At 41.1% G+C, this 19,952-nt stretch overlaps 1 protein-coding gene across 32 annotated transcripts in view; it reads left to right on the top strand.

The window, feature by feature from the left end:
* The window catches only part of LOC140378084 (regulating synaptic membrane exocytosis protein 1-like), a 99,331-nt gene that overhangs the window by 32,037 nt on the left and 47,342 nt on the right, over positions 1-19,952 (top strand). For 28 of the 32 annotated variants that reach the window (XM_072463736.1, XM_072463727.1, XM_072463741.1 and 25 more), the window contains exons 2-7: positions 794-1,007; positions 5,338-5,358; positions 16,304-16,593; positions 16,877-17,682; positions 19,027-19,067; positions 19,780-19,890. In XM_072463736.1, coding sequence (XP_072319837.1) covers positions 794-1,007; positions 5,338-5,358; positions 16,304-16,593; positions 16,877-17,682; positions 19,027-19,067; positions 19,780-19,890 — 1,483 coding nt within the window. Of the gene's footprint in view, positions 1-793; positions 1,008-3,864; positions 3,877-5,337; positions 5,359-16,303; positions 16,594-16,876; positions 17,683-19,026; positions 19,068-19,779; positions 19,891-19,952 lie in introns of all 32 variants that reach the window. The other 4 variants (XM_072463755.1, XM_072463723.1, XM_072463749.1 and 1 more) reach the window with 2 other exon arrangements.

The raw sequence follows: 19,952 nt of genomic DNA, 5'->3' as shown, positions 1-19,952 counted from the left end.
ACTAATCGTCTCTTTAGTTCCCCTCATTACGCTGTGCAGTTAAGTTCCATTTTCACTAAATCTAAACGATGCTGCACATTGTCGTAGTGATAAAGTACAGAGAGACAAATGCCATGTTAAGTGTGAACAGAGCAAACCTGGCAATGTCCTGGGACTGAAGCATATGTGGGTGTCACTGCTGAACATGGCAATTTACTGGGAACTGTGTGTGAATGGGGCTTAAACATTTGCAAATTTTCCTTTTAGAAATTTCTTGGCAAAGTTCAATGTAATCAATAGGGAACAGTAAGGATATGACATAATCAAACAATAGAATGTGAACGGAACCTGTGGACCAGTCGATTCAAAATCCATAACCATATCATTGACGATCACTGAATCTGAATCTTTGGATTGATTGCCCAGCTTTAGTTATGAACAATGTGAAATTCATTATTTTTGATCGTGAATAATCATAATTCAACTTTTTATATTGTGACATCCCAATAGTTGAAGAAGTACTGAAAGCAATAGCCTTTTTTATTTCCCTGAAACCTGTGAATATTGTATGTTTTATGCGGTGGTGAAGCATTGATACCTCGATATCAATTAAGAATCATTTCTAGATAATACATCAAATTGGAAAATTGATTGAAAAAAAGAAAAAATAATTTAACTTTTTGTCATGGTCGATCTATTTTTACAATTAAGGCAGTCATTTCACAGCAAACATAAGAAACAATTACATACATTTTAAACATCAGAGTCATATTCAATATTCTGACCACATGTCTCTCCTCCTCTGTCTCGACAGGACGCTGCACCAGCAGTTTGAGAGCTACAAACAGGAAGTGCGGCGCATCGGGGCAGACACCAGGCGGCAGCAGACGTTGCAGAAGGACGACGCGCCGACGTGCGGGATCTGCCGAAAGACCAAGTTTGCCAACGGCTGTGGCCACCTATGCTCCTACTGCCAGACCAAGTTCTGCGCCCGCTGCGGAGGACGGGTCTCTCTGCGCTCCAACAATGTGAGAAAAAACCCTGAATCCTCTGCACTTGAGCACCGCTTCTGTCTGTGCTTCCCCCAACACTTTGCTCACGTGGGCAAAGTGTATTGGAAGACCTGCCTGGCACCAACCATCGATCCTGTAGGAGCATCGTGACTGTGAAACTACCGTGTGTTCTTCAATAGTCCTCAAAGATACACAGCAGGCTATAGGTTCTTCTGACCACATGTTATGAAGGAATGAGTCAGATACAGTTCATTTAGCATGTTTGTCCATAAGGTGCCCCTAACTAAGTCCCATAGTTGCTAAGACTGTCCCACTCACCTATGGCAATTCACAATGAACGTGTTAAAGGACACATATTATGCAAAATTAACTTGTTTTAAAGGCGTTTTTGGCCCATAGGCTTGATTTAGCAGGGCAGTGCAGTGTGAAATGGGAACGAGACTGGGAAATGACATGCAGCACAGTGCGATTCACTCAACCACAAGAGGCACTATGTTTTTGAACTTCTAAAGTTTTTAAATTCTTAAACATGAGATGCCAAAGTAAAGGTGTTCAAGAGGAATAATAGTAATCATAATTAGAAGAACATAATATTTGTCCTTAATGCACGCTCATTTTGAAACTGTATCAAGCTTTTCTAAGTTTTACCAATCAAAGGCTCATCGAACAGGCCACAATTCAATGAATATTAACCATTAAAATATAGCTGCACTGTTAAAACTGTTCCCAACAATAACAAAATTTAGCTATCACAATTATTTCTTCCCATCACAGAATATTTTGGCCTCCTGGCAGCTCTGCTCAGATCTGTGGCAGGTGTCCATAAAGCCAGTGTGTTGGTGCTATTTCAGGCCTGTCTCTCTCTGGGCTCCTCTCCAGCCCCTCACTCTTTCATACCTGACTCTAACCTCCACCACGGCCTGCTGCTGCCCAATCTGTTCAGGATCCACCGCCTTCGGATCATTCTGAGCTCAAACTGTGACCAAATGTAGGCACAGCTCACAGACCAGTACAAAACAGCACATAATTAGAAGCTCCTCAGAGAAACCTATGAATAAAATGGACAAACATTCATTAAATCTCTATGAATTGTCCTGTGGGAAACAACCACTATGAAAGATGATCTCAAATCAACATAAATGCATTAGCTACTCATGCCTGCTTCACCCTTTTGTCTGTCTTTATCATTTTTATAATTTTATGCTCTGTTCCTCTGTGCAAGCAGACTTGGCACGTCCTCTTTGTCGATTTTGTGACTAGGCATGTGATCATTGAGACAAATCTCAAACTGTGCTGCTGAAAATAGGGCTGTAGTTGATGAAACAAATTCTTGGTTTGCTTTTAGTTGACTAAAAGAGAGAAACATGTGGTGCAAAAGCTCTCAAAACTAAAAACTATCTCTTTGATCAGACCACATATCTGACCCAGAATGCACAAGAATTATCAGTAAAAATGCAGATTAAACTCACTTGAAGCTCTAACTCACTTTCTGCTGGCTGCGTAAACCCTACAAATAATTAGTCGACTAATAATAACTTTGGTCGCACCAATCCGCCCTCCACCGTCTTACTTTGAGAACTCAAAGTAACGCACTGTCGCTCTGCGTCTCGTCCGGCTGGAACCACAATCAAAGACCAAGCATGACCAACTGCTCGGCCAAGAGCACGTGCACGACACGGCATCTGAGCAAACATCCACGAGAGAAACAAACCATTAAGAGCTGTGCTCAAACATGACAAACAATATGACTGATGTTGTAAAAAAATTGTCCACGCAAATCCCATGGATGACTCTGTGCAAATGTTGCTTAAAATCCTGGGGTCTGTTACGCCAACAGCCAGCAGCCAGTTCAGTCCAAGCGCAGAATGAAGCAGTGCTTCTCACAGCGGACAGAGCCCCTCTGCCTCTCACTGCTCGGGTAAAGCAGCCCGTGCACGCCCAGAGCCCTGCACCTCTCATCGGCGAGGCCTCTGTGCTGAACCAAGATTTGCTGGGCACTTGCCATGGAGCTTAAATAATGTCTTGTTTTCCATTTTCCATGTTTTGTTTTAACAACCAAAAAATGGGTTACCTTATATTCTATTTAGTTTAGAGATTGAAAAACGGTTTTAATAACTGAAACAGATCATATTCCGATTTTGGATTTCTCATTTCAAAAACAAAAATCAAATGTCCATCAGGTACAAGGCCCACCCTGCACACTTTATCGGCCGTCGTGAACGGGCATATGAAGTGTGCAAGTACAGGTTTTGGGACAGGGCCTCCCCTTTCTTCACGTGTTCATACGCACTCGAGTCCTGCTGTAGGATCAGTGAAGTGCTGCTATACGGAATCACATGTGGGCGGGCGCTGGCGTTGGATTCGGAATTAAGGGCCAAAAAAACTATAAAATCAATCAAGAGTTCAACAAATCAAACAGATGCACGCTGCTGCCCCCTACAGGCGATGGGCGGATTGGTGGACACTAGGCTTAAGACATTATTGACCAATTAAATTTCTGTTCTATTCTATTAAAATGTGATGTTTGCCCTATTTCTCCACGCCACTTCCATGCCTTGCTATGAAACATATGGATTGTAAAAGCTTGTCCCATCCCTGTTAGCTCTGGGTTAGCCCCCCCCCCCCCCCCCGATGACGTCACCACTGGGTCATGCATGCCGCCGCTGCTGTCCACTTTGCATAGACACTAATTAAAAAAGTCTGTTCAAGTCCGCACAATGTTATTAACCAACTGTTTGCACCTCTTTTCTTTTTCCCCTTTTACCTGTTTTTCCCGTTTGTCCATCCTCCCTGCATCTGCATCGGCTTCCCTTCTCCCTCTCCTCCTTCTCCCTCACTTTTCTGACCGCTACCTGGACTGCATGCCACAAAGGAGGACAAAGTGGTTAGCATCATTTTCTGTGTTTTCTCCAGTGCCGTGCTGTGTGTGCCGAGTATAACTATACACTGGCTTCGTTCCAATCGGGGGCAGAGGTTTTTTGTCCTCTGGCTTCTGCAGTGTATTTTTGACCCTTGCTCAGATGTATCACGTCATGAGAAGTGAAGGCGAGAGAGTGTGATTGGAGCAGAGCCAGTGCGTGTGGATCAGCCTGAATGGAGGGGCCCCGGTAGTTCATACAGTGCTTATGTGAAAAGCTTTGATTTGGTGAGCTGCATGGGATTGTCTCAGGCAGCGTGTCCTGGGTGTATAGAGAAAGAAAGACACGCCTCGACTTAGGAGCGGCCACTGGATCCACAAATCTGAAAAATGTAGATGTGAAATATAGAAAACAGGCCATTTGTGTGTCTTTGATTGGACTTTCATTGTTAAGACATGGACATGAAGCGTTTCATCTCTTCATTTAGTACATTGAGTGAAGCGTTTCAAAATGAAGCTCAACAGTCTCCCACTTGAGGCCCACTGTGGCTCCCGTAGTACATTTGTGTTAAAGCTTAATTATCTACACGATAAATAATGACCGTGAAACACTTAGTTCAATATATAAACAATTTCTGAAATTTGTCTAGGTGCACAGGCCAAATATAGCCAAATTATAGAGTTTAGATTTGCAAAAATAATTGAGATATGGACGTTAGTCACCATAGCTAATCAGCCTAAATATTTGACTTATTCCCAAAGTCTATTGAAGGGGTGCCCAAACCTGTTTTCAAAAATCAGTAAAATTTTGTGTTTTCCCCAAAAGAGCACATTTTAAAAGCAGAAAATCAGACCACTAAGCGCTGTCTAATAAAGTATTTAATATATAATAAACCGGGGCTCACATTGGCTGTGCTTGGGTGGTCCTCCTCTATTTCACTATTCACTTTTACCATCTAAAACTGTAGAGTAAATTACAAGTAAGACAGAATTCTAGACTGGTTTGGACACCCTGACATATCTTTATTAAGAGAAATGAAAATATGTTATTGACAAAATTCAGCTCCCTCTGCGGAACGATCAATGAGAAATCTGCTTCTGTCACCTCGTTATGCTTCAAAGACTGTTGAGCTTCATCTACAGCATCATTCTTTATCGCTTTTTAATTTTTTACTTTTTACCTATAGCTTTTTCATTATAATCTACACCACTGTACGGAGTAAAAAGCATACACTCTTTTGGACCGTCTCAATAAGTCGTTGGATCACATCTTTTATTTAACACATTACAACTGAGCTCGACTCCATTTTCATTCCAACATCATCACATTATTTCTATTCGAATGCCTTTATGCCACGCACAACATCGACACTTTTTCCGTCTTTGCTGGAACGGTAGCATCTCCGTGCAAGAGGTGTGTGCTTGTTCTCTATAGCGTGGTCTTCTCGACTAACTCTGTGTCCATTGTCTGTCTCCTCCTTTGCAAAGTGTCTCATTGTGAAGGACAGGGTAAGGCTCACTGCTGCTGATGGTGGTTGCTGCATGTGTGGGTCACAGTTTTGAAAACATGATTTCACTTTAAACCCATGTGTCCATTGACAGAACAGCACCAAACTCTGACTAAACGTTGTGGGTCCTGTGTGTGTGGATTGTAACGGTAAATGACGGTGCTCTGACAATGAACACATACCTTCAAAGTCAACGCGAGGCGGAGTCAGCATGAGTCATATATTACTGTATACAGACCACCAGCCCGTCTCCCCTCTCCCTATAGAGCGTCAGGCTGTGGGGCTGGACAATGGTTATCAAATTATTCAAAGCAAACCGTTTAAAACATGCATTTCGAATCACGTCGGTCAGTTTGACAGCAGCCCAGCCGAGCTGTATGGAAATGGGAGGGGTGAAATGATATGTTCCACTTTGTTTAAACGCCCTGAAAAAGATGTATTGTTTTATTGAGTGTTGTTTGCTGACTTAAAAATGAAGATTAAAAGCATGACAGCAGGATTTATTTGTGTTGAAGGCGAGACAATAGGAAAATATTACATTTGGAGATATCAATTTGAAACTTCTTATGTTAAGTTTTTCATCATGTAATGTTTTCATATATCAAGAAGACATTGTATTTTTTTGTTTTAATTGTCCACAATTTTATACATTTGGGACATTTGTATATTAGGTACCAAACTGTACAGAGGTGTTTTTGGATATCTTATTTAATATTAGAGTAAACAAGATCTTGCTGAAATTGGGACACACATTTTAATTTAAATAAATCAGGTTTTGAATTTGATTTCAACAAATGCTTATGAGCATTCTGTCCAAAATCGTGTTAAGTACAAGATTGTAAAGTTTGGTGACTATAGGTGCTGATCATTATCTGTGAGAGAAAAATGCATTTGTAGAAAACGGCCTTTATGTACGTACGTCTTTGAATGTGAGTTGATTAAATTAAATAAATACATCTTTAGGTGCAGAATGAACAGTGTTTTCAAGTGTCAAATTCTACTACAGGCCATACTAAGCAGTTGTCTCTATTTCAGATCATATTGCAAAGGCTGCAGTTGTTTAGATAAGAATGTCCGCTCCAAAGAACAAAATGTCTTGTATTTTTATAGAAACATCTTGTTGTACCTGCAGTTCAAACCTCTACATACATACTGAAATACATGGGATTATTGTATTTGTTCAACAGTTCATATTTCAGTTTCCTCTCAAATGTTAATGCTCCTCGAGTCGTTTACAATGGTCACTTTGAACAGAATCTTGCTTTTTATTGCAAATCTCAACTAGATTTTCTCTCATAAAATGCATTCCTGATATAACATTACATTGAAATAATTTTGTAAAATCATTATATCGACAGAGACTATCATATGATGGGATAATATCTGTTGCACACTATGTGAACACAAATGTAGGTGTGAAATATATGGTGAGATTATTCAGGGAGTACCAATATATCCCATAGCAAATGAGATATTTATTACAGTTTTCTATGTTATTCATCTGCACAAAGAAATAATAATGAAATAATATTAATAATGATAATAATATACACTTTTCACCCTTACATGAAGCACAGGAGCCTCCAAGACAGGAAATAATCAGGCATAAGAGGAAGTTGTGTTGAAAAGTTTGGTGTAGCAGGAGGAATGCAGTCTGTTGTATGATGAGGAGCTGAAGACATGTGTTTGAAGATGGGGTGTTTTTCTGAACCCCAGTGAAACCAGTCTGTTGATGCTGGGGCTGCGTTTAATGTGTGTGGTAAATGTGAGCTCCAGATGGCTCTAAAAACAGAACAGACCAGGAACACTGAGCCTCCCTCTGCTCCGTGAAGAGACTGCTGCCTCCCAGTGGAGAACAAGCACTGATAACAAGGCCAGGCCCGCACACTCCAAATCTGCCTTTTAAGGACGTTGAATTGTGTCCGTTTACATGGAGGGGTGGGGGAGGGATGGGGGAGGGGTGGGTGATGTGTGCTTGGAGTATCTCGAGATCTCCAGATGATATTTTGACATTGCATCAGGAATGTGCTAAAATGTGCCTGTAAATGTCTCGGTTGAGGTTCAATCGCACAAAACGTGAATAGACAAAGCTACAATGACTTTATATCCTTGCTAACCAGACTATACTACAGGTTTATATCTCTTTCTGCAGTCATTTTTCACTACTTCAAATTGTATACAATATTTGGCTATTGCAAACAACTTGAGTATTATTATTATTTTTAAACCTTATGGCAAGAAGTGTCTATTCTTCTATTCTATTGTACATTTTAACGAAATAAAGGTTGAAATATGGTGACTGAATTCTTCTAGATAGAGAATATTTACAAATAATGTGTTCAGAAATCAGAAGCGTTTTATTCCTTTTTGACATTTTTAATACTGCGACTGTTTTAGAGTGTTTAGACTCCAACCACATCCAAAATGTTAAGCTTTAGTCTGTAGACCAAATAAAACAGATGAAGTACTTTTTGATCAGGCTGTTTATGTGCTACTTTTTTATTCAGGCAATTTGATTATAAAATGCTAGTGAGGAATAGCGAACGATTCTAAATTGTGAATGAGCAAATGAAGGCTTTCACTGTAGTTTGATCAAAGTGCCAATAATTGTGTACAGGGTCATTGGAAAAATGTGGTGCTCACAATAATTGTAACATTCAAATTGAATTATGATCATTTTAAGCAGAAACTATTCTAAGCAGATTCCATTACAGGCCACGTTATTAGTTGCATTTCGGTGCAGCATTGAGGCTAATAGATCGACTGCTCAAAGGCTAAAATAGATGATGATCACTGATAAAGCCACGTGTTTACTGCACAGAGCTGACAGCAGTGTTCAGTGGCTGGGCGGACACTGTATAAAGACTCTATGTTCTCTTCTTTCCTCTATCTCTACATTATATATTCCTCCTGTCCGCCTTGAGTCCTCCCCCACTCTCCCAACGCGCTGTTTTACACACAATCTGGACTAAACTAAACAATAGCCTTACACCAGCCACACAAGTCTTGACAATCACAGTCTCCACATAAAGCCTGTTGTTTTTTCTAATAATAGGTTCTTGGTTGTTGGAAACAGGAAGCGGCTTAGCCCATGTTCAGCTGTTAATCTTTCTGTAAGGTTGGCTATAATGTTATCCACTGACTTTATCTAGATGAGTATGTACCGTGTGTAGGTGGTGGATTATCATATACATTGAATTCTGCTTTATATGACACGATAACCAGTTTGCAATGTATATTTTACAGAAAAGGTTCTTGACTGGTGTGACTATGCCAAAAACTGTTCAATGAAAACAGTTCACTGATCACAAAGCACTAGGTTGCAGTCCACATGGTATCAGTGATTTGCTGAACGTCTCTTCTCACTTTTCGCCCGGTCCAATAAAACCCCCAAAAAAGCACTGATTTACCAAAATACATTTTTTTTAAAGTGAAGAAGGGACAAACTCTGCAGCTAAACCAGGACTAACAGGATCAAACAAAGGGTGCATTCACATGCCTCATTTTATTCCTGATGTGGACTTTATTTGGTCCTGTTCTGGTCATTGTTAGTCCTGGTCTTGTCTAGGTTTAGTTTCATGTTTCATGGTAAATCATACTAGATTTCTTTTGGATGGAGTCATCAAAAAAACACTACTCTACACTAATCTAAATTGGAACTATGTGGCATTAGTCAATGAAGTCATGACACTGAAATGTCAAGCTCGGCTAAAGAATAGGTTTGATACTCGATACCGATGTTGATACCGCAGCGATCGTTTTAAAACAACTCCTTTTTAGAATACAATGTCATTTCCAACAAAAAATAATTGTACTTTATTTATTTTATTGTTATTCCATGAAATTTATTGTAGTATATGATTTTAGGTTGTCTTTATTATTTTTTGGTAAATTTGCTTAATTGCCTGATATTATTTTGTTGTTTTGGTTTTAAATCTAATCAATTGTCTGCAACACTTTTGAAACAGTCTATTATTGATTAGTAGCTGATTTTTGACTTTTGACAGCCCCACTAAATATACGTTTGATGAAGTCTTTCACAAAAGCCCCTTCCAGTCCTTAAATCCCTTCCTCGTTGGTCCTGAATGCTCTTTGCTTCACTGGCGGCTGCAGTTGATCTAGGGCCTCATTGCACTAAATGAAGTATTATGTGTTTTGTGGTCGCCCGCTCCCACTCCTCAGGATTTCCATCAGTGGTGGCAGTTTACACTCATGGCCGCCTCATACGTCATTCTGTCCAGTCGGCCGTACAGTAAATGTGTGTGTTAAAGTAAAGGGGGAGGGTCAGTCAAAGCACCGTTTAAAGGAAAGACAACGTGCAGTGGAGATACAGCGCTGTCGCAGTTAATAATGTTACTGTGAAGTGATGCAGGTGGATCAGTGATTGACAAGGAGAAGTGTTTTTATATTGTCTTTGCAGTCATGTGAATCAGCTGAAACAGATGGTGCAAACAAGTGGAAAGGAATGGCTTAAAACCTCATTATGTTGAACGAAAAAGTCAAAATTGGTTTTAAAAATCTCAAAAAAGCCTTGTCTTACAGCAGAATATCTATTCATTACCAATACATACTAAGGTTGATATCCAATGATAAATATCAACCTTAGTATTGATATCCATCTATACAAGAAAAAGAAAATAATAAATGTCATAGAAATAAGTGCAAGGCCCAACATAGACATTAAAACTCGATAACTATAAAACTACCTATTGAATAGTTAATAAAAATCAAAACATAAAAAATAAGATGTGTAAATAATAATAATGTAGACTTATACAATATGAATTTGTTGTTTTCTCGTTCTTGAATATAATGTCTCTTGCTCAGAATTGTTTTGGCAATAATTACACTATCAAAAAGAAAATGTACTAACTTGTCTTGTTAAGGTGTGTTTTTTTAATATTGATACTACAAATGAAAATCTAGTTTTTACACAGTTTAAGTCTCGATTAGTATTCGATTTTTGAGACTTTTGACAATCCTTTCAGTATCTATAATAGTATCTGTACAGTAATTAGTCATGATTAGAGCTGTAAAGTAACAAAATGTCTTAAAGAAAATGTACACATGATAAATATTCAGCCCCAAAATCCATTTTTCCATCTTGAACGTTAAGTCAGTAATTATTGCGAACTTTCCCTGCTCCATTGTCCACGAGTTCGGTCCCCTTTTCTCTCACTGATGCGGGTTGCCGTGGCGACGCTCCATCTTTTCAGGCAGGAGGAGGTTGACATTATTTGATGACGGAGATGACATGGCTTATTCTGCTGTCTCCCCCTCGCGCATCTCGCCCACGGCCGCACGCCCACGCCTCAGTGTTCCAGCGCGCAGCGTTTACCACAAACACATGCACTTACGGCTCATTTCTACTGGAAAACAACCAGAGATTAGATAGACACTTATTAAATCAACGTATTTAATAAAGAATAGACAAAGACTCAATTGATTATGGACAAATTGTTTTTTTTATAGAATGATTCAGGCTTAAGAAGTGAATAAATACCATAACGTCGAACCCCTGGAGAGGACTGGAGAGGACACCAGCACAGTGTTTCATAAATGAGTGCCGTAGTGCAGATTATGTCTTACAGATAAGAACACGAGGCGTTGTGGCAAAGAGTCTCTGCAGGTTTCTCCAGCTACAAACCAAACACAGCATTTACCAAAGAATACAGGGCGGTTGCTTCTATTGCTGTAAGGCTTAATATTATACATGTCATTAGTACGAGGAAACCGCATGCTGTGGCGTCTATTGGGGTTGCCAGATGTAACATTTTCAGCCCCCAAATAACTCTGCTTCTTCCACTGCTGTCTGTCTGCTGCTTTTCTCGTCCGGATGAATGGTCAGTAGAACTCTTTCCTTCAGCTCGAACCTGATTAATTCTAACTTCAATATTTGTTAATTGCGATTTAAGACTTTGTTTATGCTTTATTAATATGTAGTTATTGTTATGTTGTACCCAATAATTTAAATAGTTTGGGGATCAAGTTTAGTTTTGTCTAAAGAGTGCCTTACTATTGTGATATGTTCTGGATTTGGCAGAAAATCAGACCTGCTAGTACAACTACTACTACTACTACTACTACTACTACTACTACTACTACTACCACCGTCATTTTAATCTGAGCTGTAAATCATAGTGTTAACTTTCCAGTAAGATAAGAGAGCTATTATTTGGGGACATCTCAGTAGTAAAATAAACCTCCTTTACTGCGCTCAACATGTACTCACTCTTTATCCAATATATTCATATATAAAATAATTATGTTAGTTATTCTAAAATATTAAAATTTGGTGATTGCAAGAATTTGATATTGTGTGCTTTGTCCTTTTACACATTTGAGACTTTCTGTGCAGACACTGGACTCTTCTTAAGATAGAGTTACATTACTTTTTTGATAATGTATTAAAATTATACTGTAGTTTTATATTAATATTTCATCAACAGAATATATAAAGTGCTATTTGAATCACAGTTGGATAGTTGTGAGTGCTGGTTAGTTTGGGAAAAGACATTGTGTCGTTTTAATACATTTAACATCGAAGAATACGCTTAAGGCTCCACATTTGCACAGACTGAGGATCACTGAAGCACATGAACTCAACATGGCAGGTGGGCAGTCGGGACGGAGACATCTGATTGGACGACACGCCACATGTGCCTCACCCATGAGCGGAAACAGGCCATGTCCTTTTATCACAATTAACGTCACTACAATGTCCTTCTTGGAGCAGGACGGTGCAGATTTGACTCTGCTGTATTCCCCTCCAGTATAGATTTGACTCTCAAGCAAAGACGTGAGGCCATAGAATAGGATTTGTCCCGTTGATATACGAGAGGCATAAGCGTTTGTCTATATGAGGCTGCTGTTCGAGGATTAAGTCTTCATAGATTATAGCCTTTACAGCATCTATGAAAAAGCCTGTATATTCCCGCAGGGCATTCTGGGTGAAAGCAGCGCACTTTAGGGAAAGGATCAGAACGGGAGCGTAGGCAACCAAACAATTATATTAGCGCTCAATCAAATGCTGTGAACCAAAAATATTTCTCAAAAAAAACTCACGCACATATCTTTGCATTTCATTGCTGGGTTTTACAATTACATTTAATAGATTATAGCACAAGTCGTAGGCATTTTGTAACGGTTGTAGAATGAACTGAAGCAGAAAGAGTTGACCTGACACCCGGAGACGTGAACCCTAAGACATTGCGATTGTGCGTTCTAGTCCAGTCCAGTCTTTCTATGCTTCTGTTTTAAGGAGTAATGTACCACTGCCGTCTCAAGTAGTCTAGACATTTTAATAATATAATATGCTAATATAATGTCTCTTTTGTGTCATTTATGGGCAGTAAAATGTGGTTTAATTAGGATTGGGATGAGAAACTGAGTGCGAATATGAAGAACGATTTCACAAGATATTATCCTCTGTATTTACATTTGGCATGAGCTTGAAATTGTTAATATATATATTTGCATATATTTGAGCAGCTGCAGTTAAAAGACGACTCCGCGCACAGACTTTTCCCTGTTTTGATATATACAATTACTCCCAAAAAATAGAATCAAATATACACGCATCTAATTCACCTGGACAAAGGAGCGGCTCAGTTTTTGCATAGCCTAATAATTATGATGTTTAAAACCCATGTATGATGAAAATGACTTAATTTTGTCATTTTTACCCCTTTGCATCAACGTATTAAAATGCATACCATAAAATATATATTACAAAAGCTTCCAAAATTGTGATGATTGTAAATTGTATCAAAATCTTGTCTCATTCAAGTCAATCTCAGTTCTTGTCTCGTGAAACTTCTGTCTCTTCCCATCCCTAAGTATAATGTCCTGTTATGTTTAGGCTAGTGCGCTGAGGAACCTTAAATCTGTTGCCTGACCAGTCATTCCCAACACGTTTTGGCAAACTACTTATCAAAACCGTGAGGCTCTGGGACTCGACCGCTGCGGTTCAATTTCTAGGGCGGAGTTTAGAGCAGAGACAGAACCAATCACACGCTTAACCGAATATTACGTAGCCCATGTCAACAAGGCGTGTTCCGCGTTATCCGTCCCCGAGCGCAGAAAATGTCCCCTGAATCGCGATGACGCCTTTCGTATAACCGCATCTAACGCACGCTCATCTTGGCGAGTAGAGCGGACTTTCCTGATTGTTCAAACAGAAGCGAGGGCAGAAGTAAACACTCGGTCACGAGCCGGGTCACGAGCCGGGTCCCGAGCCGGGTCCCGAGCCGGGTCACGAGCCGGGTCCCGAGCCGGGTCACGAGCCGGGTCCCGAGCCGGGTCACGAGCCGGGTCCGCCATCTTCAATGTTTTGGAACGGGGGGTGGAAAGCGCTACTTCCGTATCTCAGTGTGACGCGTTAAACCCTCCGACTCGGATTGGATAGGTAAATGGATTACCGACGATTTCATTGGCTCTGACTCCGATTCCGGACCCTTACGCGTTCAAACAGAATGTGGGCGGGGCTGGCGGGTCAGGCAATTAAATCTGTATATTCAGTTGGCCGTGGAGGAAACATAGGGCCTGTATATATGTTTAGATGTGACTGTCATGTGACGTGGGGTTGAAAAACGGTGAGGATCTGAAGGGATTAGCGGCTGCTGCTAATCTGCGCTGCCGGTGCAGAGGTGGAGGCAGAGGTGGAGGCAGAGGCGAGCGCAGAGGAGCTGGGGACCGCGCAGAGCGACAGAGAGCGACGCGCACTGACAGCTGTGGGCCGTGCGGACAACTGATTTACTTCAGATTAGGCTGGACATGCGCCAACCGCGACTCAATCAGCGACACGCGAACCCCGCCGAACCGAAGAGCTCTTTGCATCTCCGTCCTTCGCATCAAGAAGAACAGTTTGGGGCTTTTTGCACATGCCCAGGAAAGAGAAAGTCGCCTGGAAGCTTTGTTTGGACTCCAATGTGTTCAAATGATCCGGTTCTGGATATTATAATGGCTATTATAATGGCTCCATCTGGTCTGCTTTTAGTTTGAAGAGACAAGTCTTTGGATTATAAATATAAATAGTTGGAAAATCTGGGAGAGAAGTATTCAATAGCCATGGCTCCCTGTGCATGTGAGTATTTGTTTTGTGTTGGCATAGAAATGATCGACATTTAGGCCTGTCACAATAATGCAGTTTGATGTGTGATATATACGACAGAAAAATATCACTGTAAGTCTAACTGCCTTATGCCACTAAAACAAACCCCCCAATAAAAGATAAAAACAAATTATTTTATAAGTGAACTGTATTGTAAAAACACAAATAGATAACAAATGAAACACTTACCGGTAGTAGTAGTAGTAGTAGTAGTAGTAGTAGTAGTAGTAGTAGTAGTAGTAGTAGTAGTAGTAGTAGTAGTAGTAGTAGTAGTAGTAGTAGTAGTAGTAGTAGTAGTAGTAGTAGTAGTAGTAGTAGTAGTAGTAGTAGTAGTAGTAGTAGTTGTTCAAGCATCTATAATGTGTGATAGATATTTAAATGGATAGTTCTACGGAAAAATAGGAAAACATTCCCAATAGTGTAGCAAAAAAGTACATGTAATAAATATTGATTGAAAAATATTGTTCAATTATCATTTACTGAACGGTAAGTCAATATTATTTATCATGACAAGCCTTACTACTTTGGAAACAGAATATTTATAGATTTATTTGAAAATACAGAATAAACTTTGTCAAAATGTCTTAAATTTAAAACTAGAGTAAATCATAATAATGGCATAAGGTTGAGATATGAGTAGAAAATAACAATGACAATAGAAGGTAAACAATTTTAACTAACTATTTGATAATTTATTCTAGTTGCTATAGTTATACATTTTAACATTAGCTTGCCTATAAGAATCAATGAAAATGGAGTGTAAAATAGATTTATGGGTTTAAAATGATTGGGTTTTATATGTAATCACTTACATTACAAAGGACTACATATTATCTTTTTGCACGACAACCTGAACAACATTTAGACTCCAAATGTAGCTCAGGTTGTTGGGCAAAAAGCTGCTTGCTGTTTCAATCAAATAGTTCTTATAATGCTTACACGTGCCCTCCGCTTAACAGTCAATGCTCTTAATATATAATCTGAGGAAAGCAAACAGATCTGCAAAACATCATTAGCCCATCATTGTGGGCATCGCACCAGGCAAACATGACATGACAGTTTCTATCATCAGTGCCGAGGCTGCTGCTGGAGCCTTCGTCGTGTGTGTGTGTTGTGATAATGGAGATGTGCATAATTGTAAACAGCAGTCTGAGTGCTCTTTAATATTTCATTACTTGAGGCAGAGGCTGGAAAAGCGTGCGGGGGAATACCAGGATGTTGGTGGAGTTTCCCAAAGATGACAGTCTGGGCTGGCGTGTCAACACTGTAATATACTGATCTGTAGCTTTTAAAGTTTTGCGCAGTTGTTTGAATCAGGTGCAAAATGTAACTATTGTGTAGTTTAAATGTAAATGGGCTGTGAAAAGAATACAAGTTTAATTTATCGTCAATGATCAGTTTTGCTCTTTTTAACGGTCTACAGAGAAGTCTACACGCAGTCCTCTGTCAGTAAAAGCATGTGGTTTGAGACTTCAATTTCAGATTTTGGAGGAATTAAAATGTTGTTAAATTGCAGTGATTAAAAGTCTTTATTGCTTATATTCAGGAAATGTGTATAGCCATTTTATATTTAGACAATATGGGGAAAAGCACTATTTCGATATGTATTTTGAATTGTTGTGCCTCCTTTTTGCAGTATTGTGCATTATTGTAAAATACCACTTTTTGTTGACACACCTTAAACCTTCCTTACACATGTGCACACTATTGTATGCATTTATTCACCATAGTTATCTTCAGAATGTGTGCGTAACAGGCATGCGTCTGTGCAGTTATTGTATGTTTTTGTACATAATTAAGTCATAGTTTACATGTGTACTTTTCCTTCTGCCAGGTTATGTGGGTATGCAACCTGTGCCGTAAACAACAGGAAATCCTCACCAAATCAGGAGAATGGTTTTCGGGTTCAGGGGTGCGACCCGGGAGCCTGGGGGCCTTGAACGACCCGACCCTGGGAGGTGAGACGCTGCGGGACAGGAAGCTGCTCCGCTCCAGGTCTCAAGCGCCGCCCACAAACGCCAACACAGGGGCCCCGGACGGGACTCTGCCCCCCGGGGTCATCGCAGCCAAGGGGTCAGACACCATGCCTGGGCCCCGCTCCCAAAGTGAACCCCCCAGGGAAAAGTGAGTACTTTTTGTGGAAGAGTCGTCTGCTCAGGCAATACAATGTTTTTGTCAGTAAGACACTGATAGTGATCCTTAAGGTCTATTTCAGTTTAGTAGTTTTTTTTGCTTACGTTTTTTCATCAATAGAGTGAAAAATGAGTAGTGTGTGAGTCGAAAAAATGTTTGATTTTTGATTTTGCATTAATTTTGGCAGTAGTTAAGAATGTGGCCTTTTAAAAGTCAGACATCGGTTTGTCTATATCATCTGACCTGAGATAACTTCTGATCCGTTGTTTTGAAGGGTCAGACCAGTGTCCTACCATGAGCAGAATGGTAAAGGAGGGCTGGGCAGAGGCAGCGGGCGCAGGACAGGGAAGCTCCAGTCTCAGTCGTCTCTGGATGAACGTGGTGGACCTGGAGATCGGGAGCGTCGCATGGGAGAGGGACGGAGGCTGGATAAGATCCACTCTCAGGAATACGAGGACGGGACGGACGGCCTGGGGCGCCTGGAGAGCCACCGCAGACGTCCTGAGGAGGAGGACCCCAGGGAGCGACAACGCAGAGAAGAGGAGTTTCAGAATCGCTACCGCAGCGACCCCAACTTGGCCCGCTACCCGGTCAAACCACAGAAGGAGGAGCAGGAGATGCGCATGCACGTCAGGGTCTCCAAGGTGCGTCACCAGCGGAGACACAGTGACCTGGCTATTAACGAGGTGGGACTAGGGCCTAATGATGGAAAGGACTTGTCCAGGAGAGACTCAGCGCGTAAGGCTCCTATGGACAGGACCGTGGGGATGGGAGGGGTGGGGCCACCTGCAGGGGTAAGAGCAGGGTCTCAGTCCGGGGGGCCGGACTATGGCCCAAACAAAGGGCGACTGGACCCTAACGCAGCACGGACACAACGGGACAAGGGCGGGGACAGCCTGCTGAGGAAAGACTCTCAGAGCTCTGACCAGTCGGAGTCTCTGCGACCGCCCCCTCCGCGCACCTACAAGAGCAAACGCGACAAGAGACAGATGTCCATCAGCAGCTCAGAGGAGGAGGGCGGCTCCACGCCCGAGTACACCAGCTGTGAGGATGTGGACATGGAGAGCGTCAGCGAGAAAGGTCAGTCACACAGCGCACTATTTCTGAGGGATGAACGTCTTAATGAACTTTTTGATTCCTAATTTCCTCGCGTGTGCAGTGCTGATAAGTGCAGACAGAGGGCCATGTACCTCTGTGCCGGTCTCAGAACAGTTCTCATTTATTTGGAGAGTGATTCAGGCCAGCAGATTTGTGGAATTAGGTCAGTGGCTCGTGGCTACGTAACACTTTACAAACAGCCACCCTCCGCCCCGGGACGACTGCATGGGCACTCCGCAATCATAAAGTCATGAAATTGGAATACAATAATATCCATCCATCCATTTTCTACCGCTTGTTCCCTTTCGGGGTCGCGGGTGACTGGAGCCTATCCCAGTGACTTCGGGCCTTAGGCGGGGTACACCCTGGACAGTGGCCAACTTGTCGCAGGGCAAACACAGAGACATAGACGTTACAGACAGTTCACTCTCACATTCATTCACTAGGGCCAATTTAGAGTCACCAATTTTTGCCTAACACATGCATATCTTTGGACGGTGGGAGGAGCCGGAGAACCCGGAGAGAACCCACGGTAACACGGGGAGAACATGCAAACTCCACCCAGAGAGATCATGTGATGTTGGTCTGGTCCGGGAATCAAACCCACTATCTCCTTCTTGGGAGGCAAGAGCGCTAACCGCCTTTGCCACCGTGCACCCTACAATATGTATTGGTCCCAATATTCTAATTCTACAGATTGTGTAGTTTTTTTTTTTCAGTTCTGGAAGTCTGTACATATAGATGACATGGCTAGATATGGTTGTAGTTTTTCCTTGATTGTTTTGGGGGGGTAATATTGTTCAACTACTAGTATCATAGACCAAGTAACTATCAGTGGAAAAGAGACTAGGTCAGTGGATACCGTACAGCACAGGGACTCATTTAGTGGAGTTGATGAAATCCCAGATGACCGCTGTACAGTTCGTCACACTCTCGATGTCAGAGGGGATTGTATCGTCTTTCTTTGTGCTTGTGTTTTGTTGTAGCTCAGTTAAGGGCCCAGTCTCCTGCAATATCCCCCCCGTTTGTTCATCCTCCCAAACAGAAAGCCCTAAATCAGCAGATAAAGTGTGGACTCAGCATTTCCCCTGTGGAGCGGCATCTATGGACTTTTTCATGTTGGAATAGAGGGTCTGGCCATGTTTCTCTATCATCACATCATTCCTAATAGCACGACCTGTCAGCGATTTCTGCTAAATAATGAATGATGTGAGAAATAGGATGAATGTATCAGCAGCTCTAACCACAACTGAGCCTTTATATGAAATTACAAAATGCACGATGTTTAATCCCAAAAATAAACCTATTCACCTTCCTTTCCTGCAGGTGACTGGGACTGTCATCCACTAGACCCTACTGTATGGCATGTAAGTTAATGTGCTTAATTAATTGTCCCCAAGTGGACATTTGTTACAGTGACATGCAGTTACATTTAATATTTACATCACATAAATAGGTTCCGTTTACATGATAGAACTGATGATTTCCGATAGATATTCTTGTTCTTTCAACAGAAAGACGAGGACCTTTATTTGTTTGCCTTTATTTCTGCTTATAGAGAAGACATTGAACTTGTGTCAGTCTTTGTTAAATGTGTATAAACCTAGTAATTACAGAGATATGAACAATAACCCAGGATTAGATATCTATATTGTACCAGTGTTTAGCAGCAGCTCACTTTTAAACACTGAGCAGCGTAGAATGTTATGACGTTTTGTGAACCCAGCCATTACTGGTCGAGGCTTTATTGTTTGAAGATCATATTTATGGCTTAATGTGTTGGTGTTTTACAACTCAAAGTCCACAGTTTGACTAAACCTTTTCGGTTTTCAATGGAATCGAAGGGGAACGGCCATTCATTAATGTATTAATGTGAGATTTATGAAGTCTTCCTCATCTTTATTCATGGCCTTTATTATTAAAAGTCTTATATATTTGCTTTTCAACAAAACAAATCATGATAGAAATAGATAGAAATGAAAATAGAGATAGATTTTGCCCAGCCGTATATAGTCCATTCACCTCTTAATACTTTCTGCTTAATACTCTCCCATAAATCCGTCCTTTCTTTCTGAGCAGCACCCAGTGTCGTGGCAGCCGTCTAAAGAGGGCGACCACTTGATTGGACGCATCACGTTGAGTAAGAGGTCAGCCATGCCCCGAGAGGCGGGCTCCCTCCTCGGGCTCAAGGTAAGACAACTCTTTATTGGGACTTACATTGCTCTCATGAAGAAATACTCTTAACACTTCTT

The sequence above is a fragment of the Eucyclogobius newberryi genome, unplaced genomic scaffold (assembly GCF_026437365.1).
Source record: "Eucyclogobius newberryi isolate DKJ021-1_F unplaced genomic scaffold, fEucNew1.0.hap1 SCAF_4, whole genome shotgun sequence".
Lineage (NCBI taxonomy): Eukaryota > Metazoa > Chordata > Actinopteri > Gobiiformes > Gobiidae > Eucyclogobius > Eucyclogobius newberryi.
Note: the sequence above shows the minus strand (reverse complement) of the source record. Positions and strands in the feature narration are given on the sequence as shown.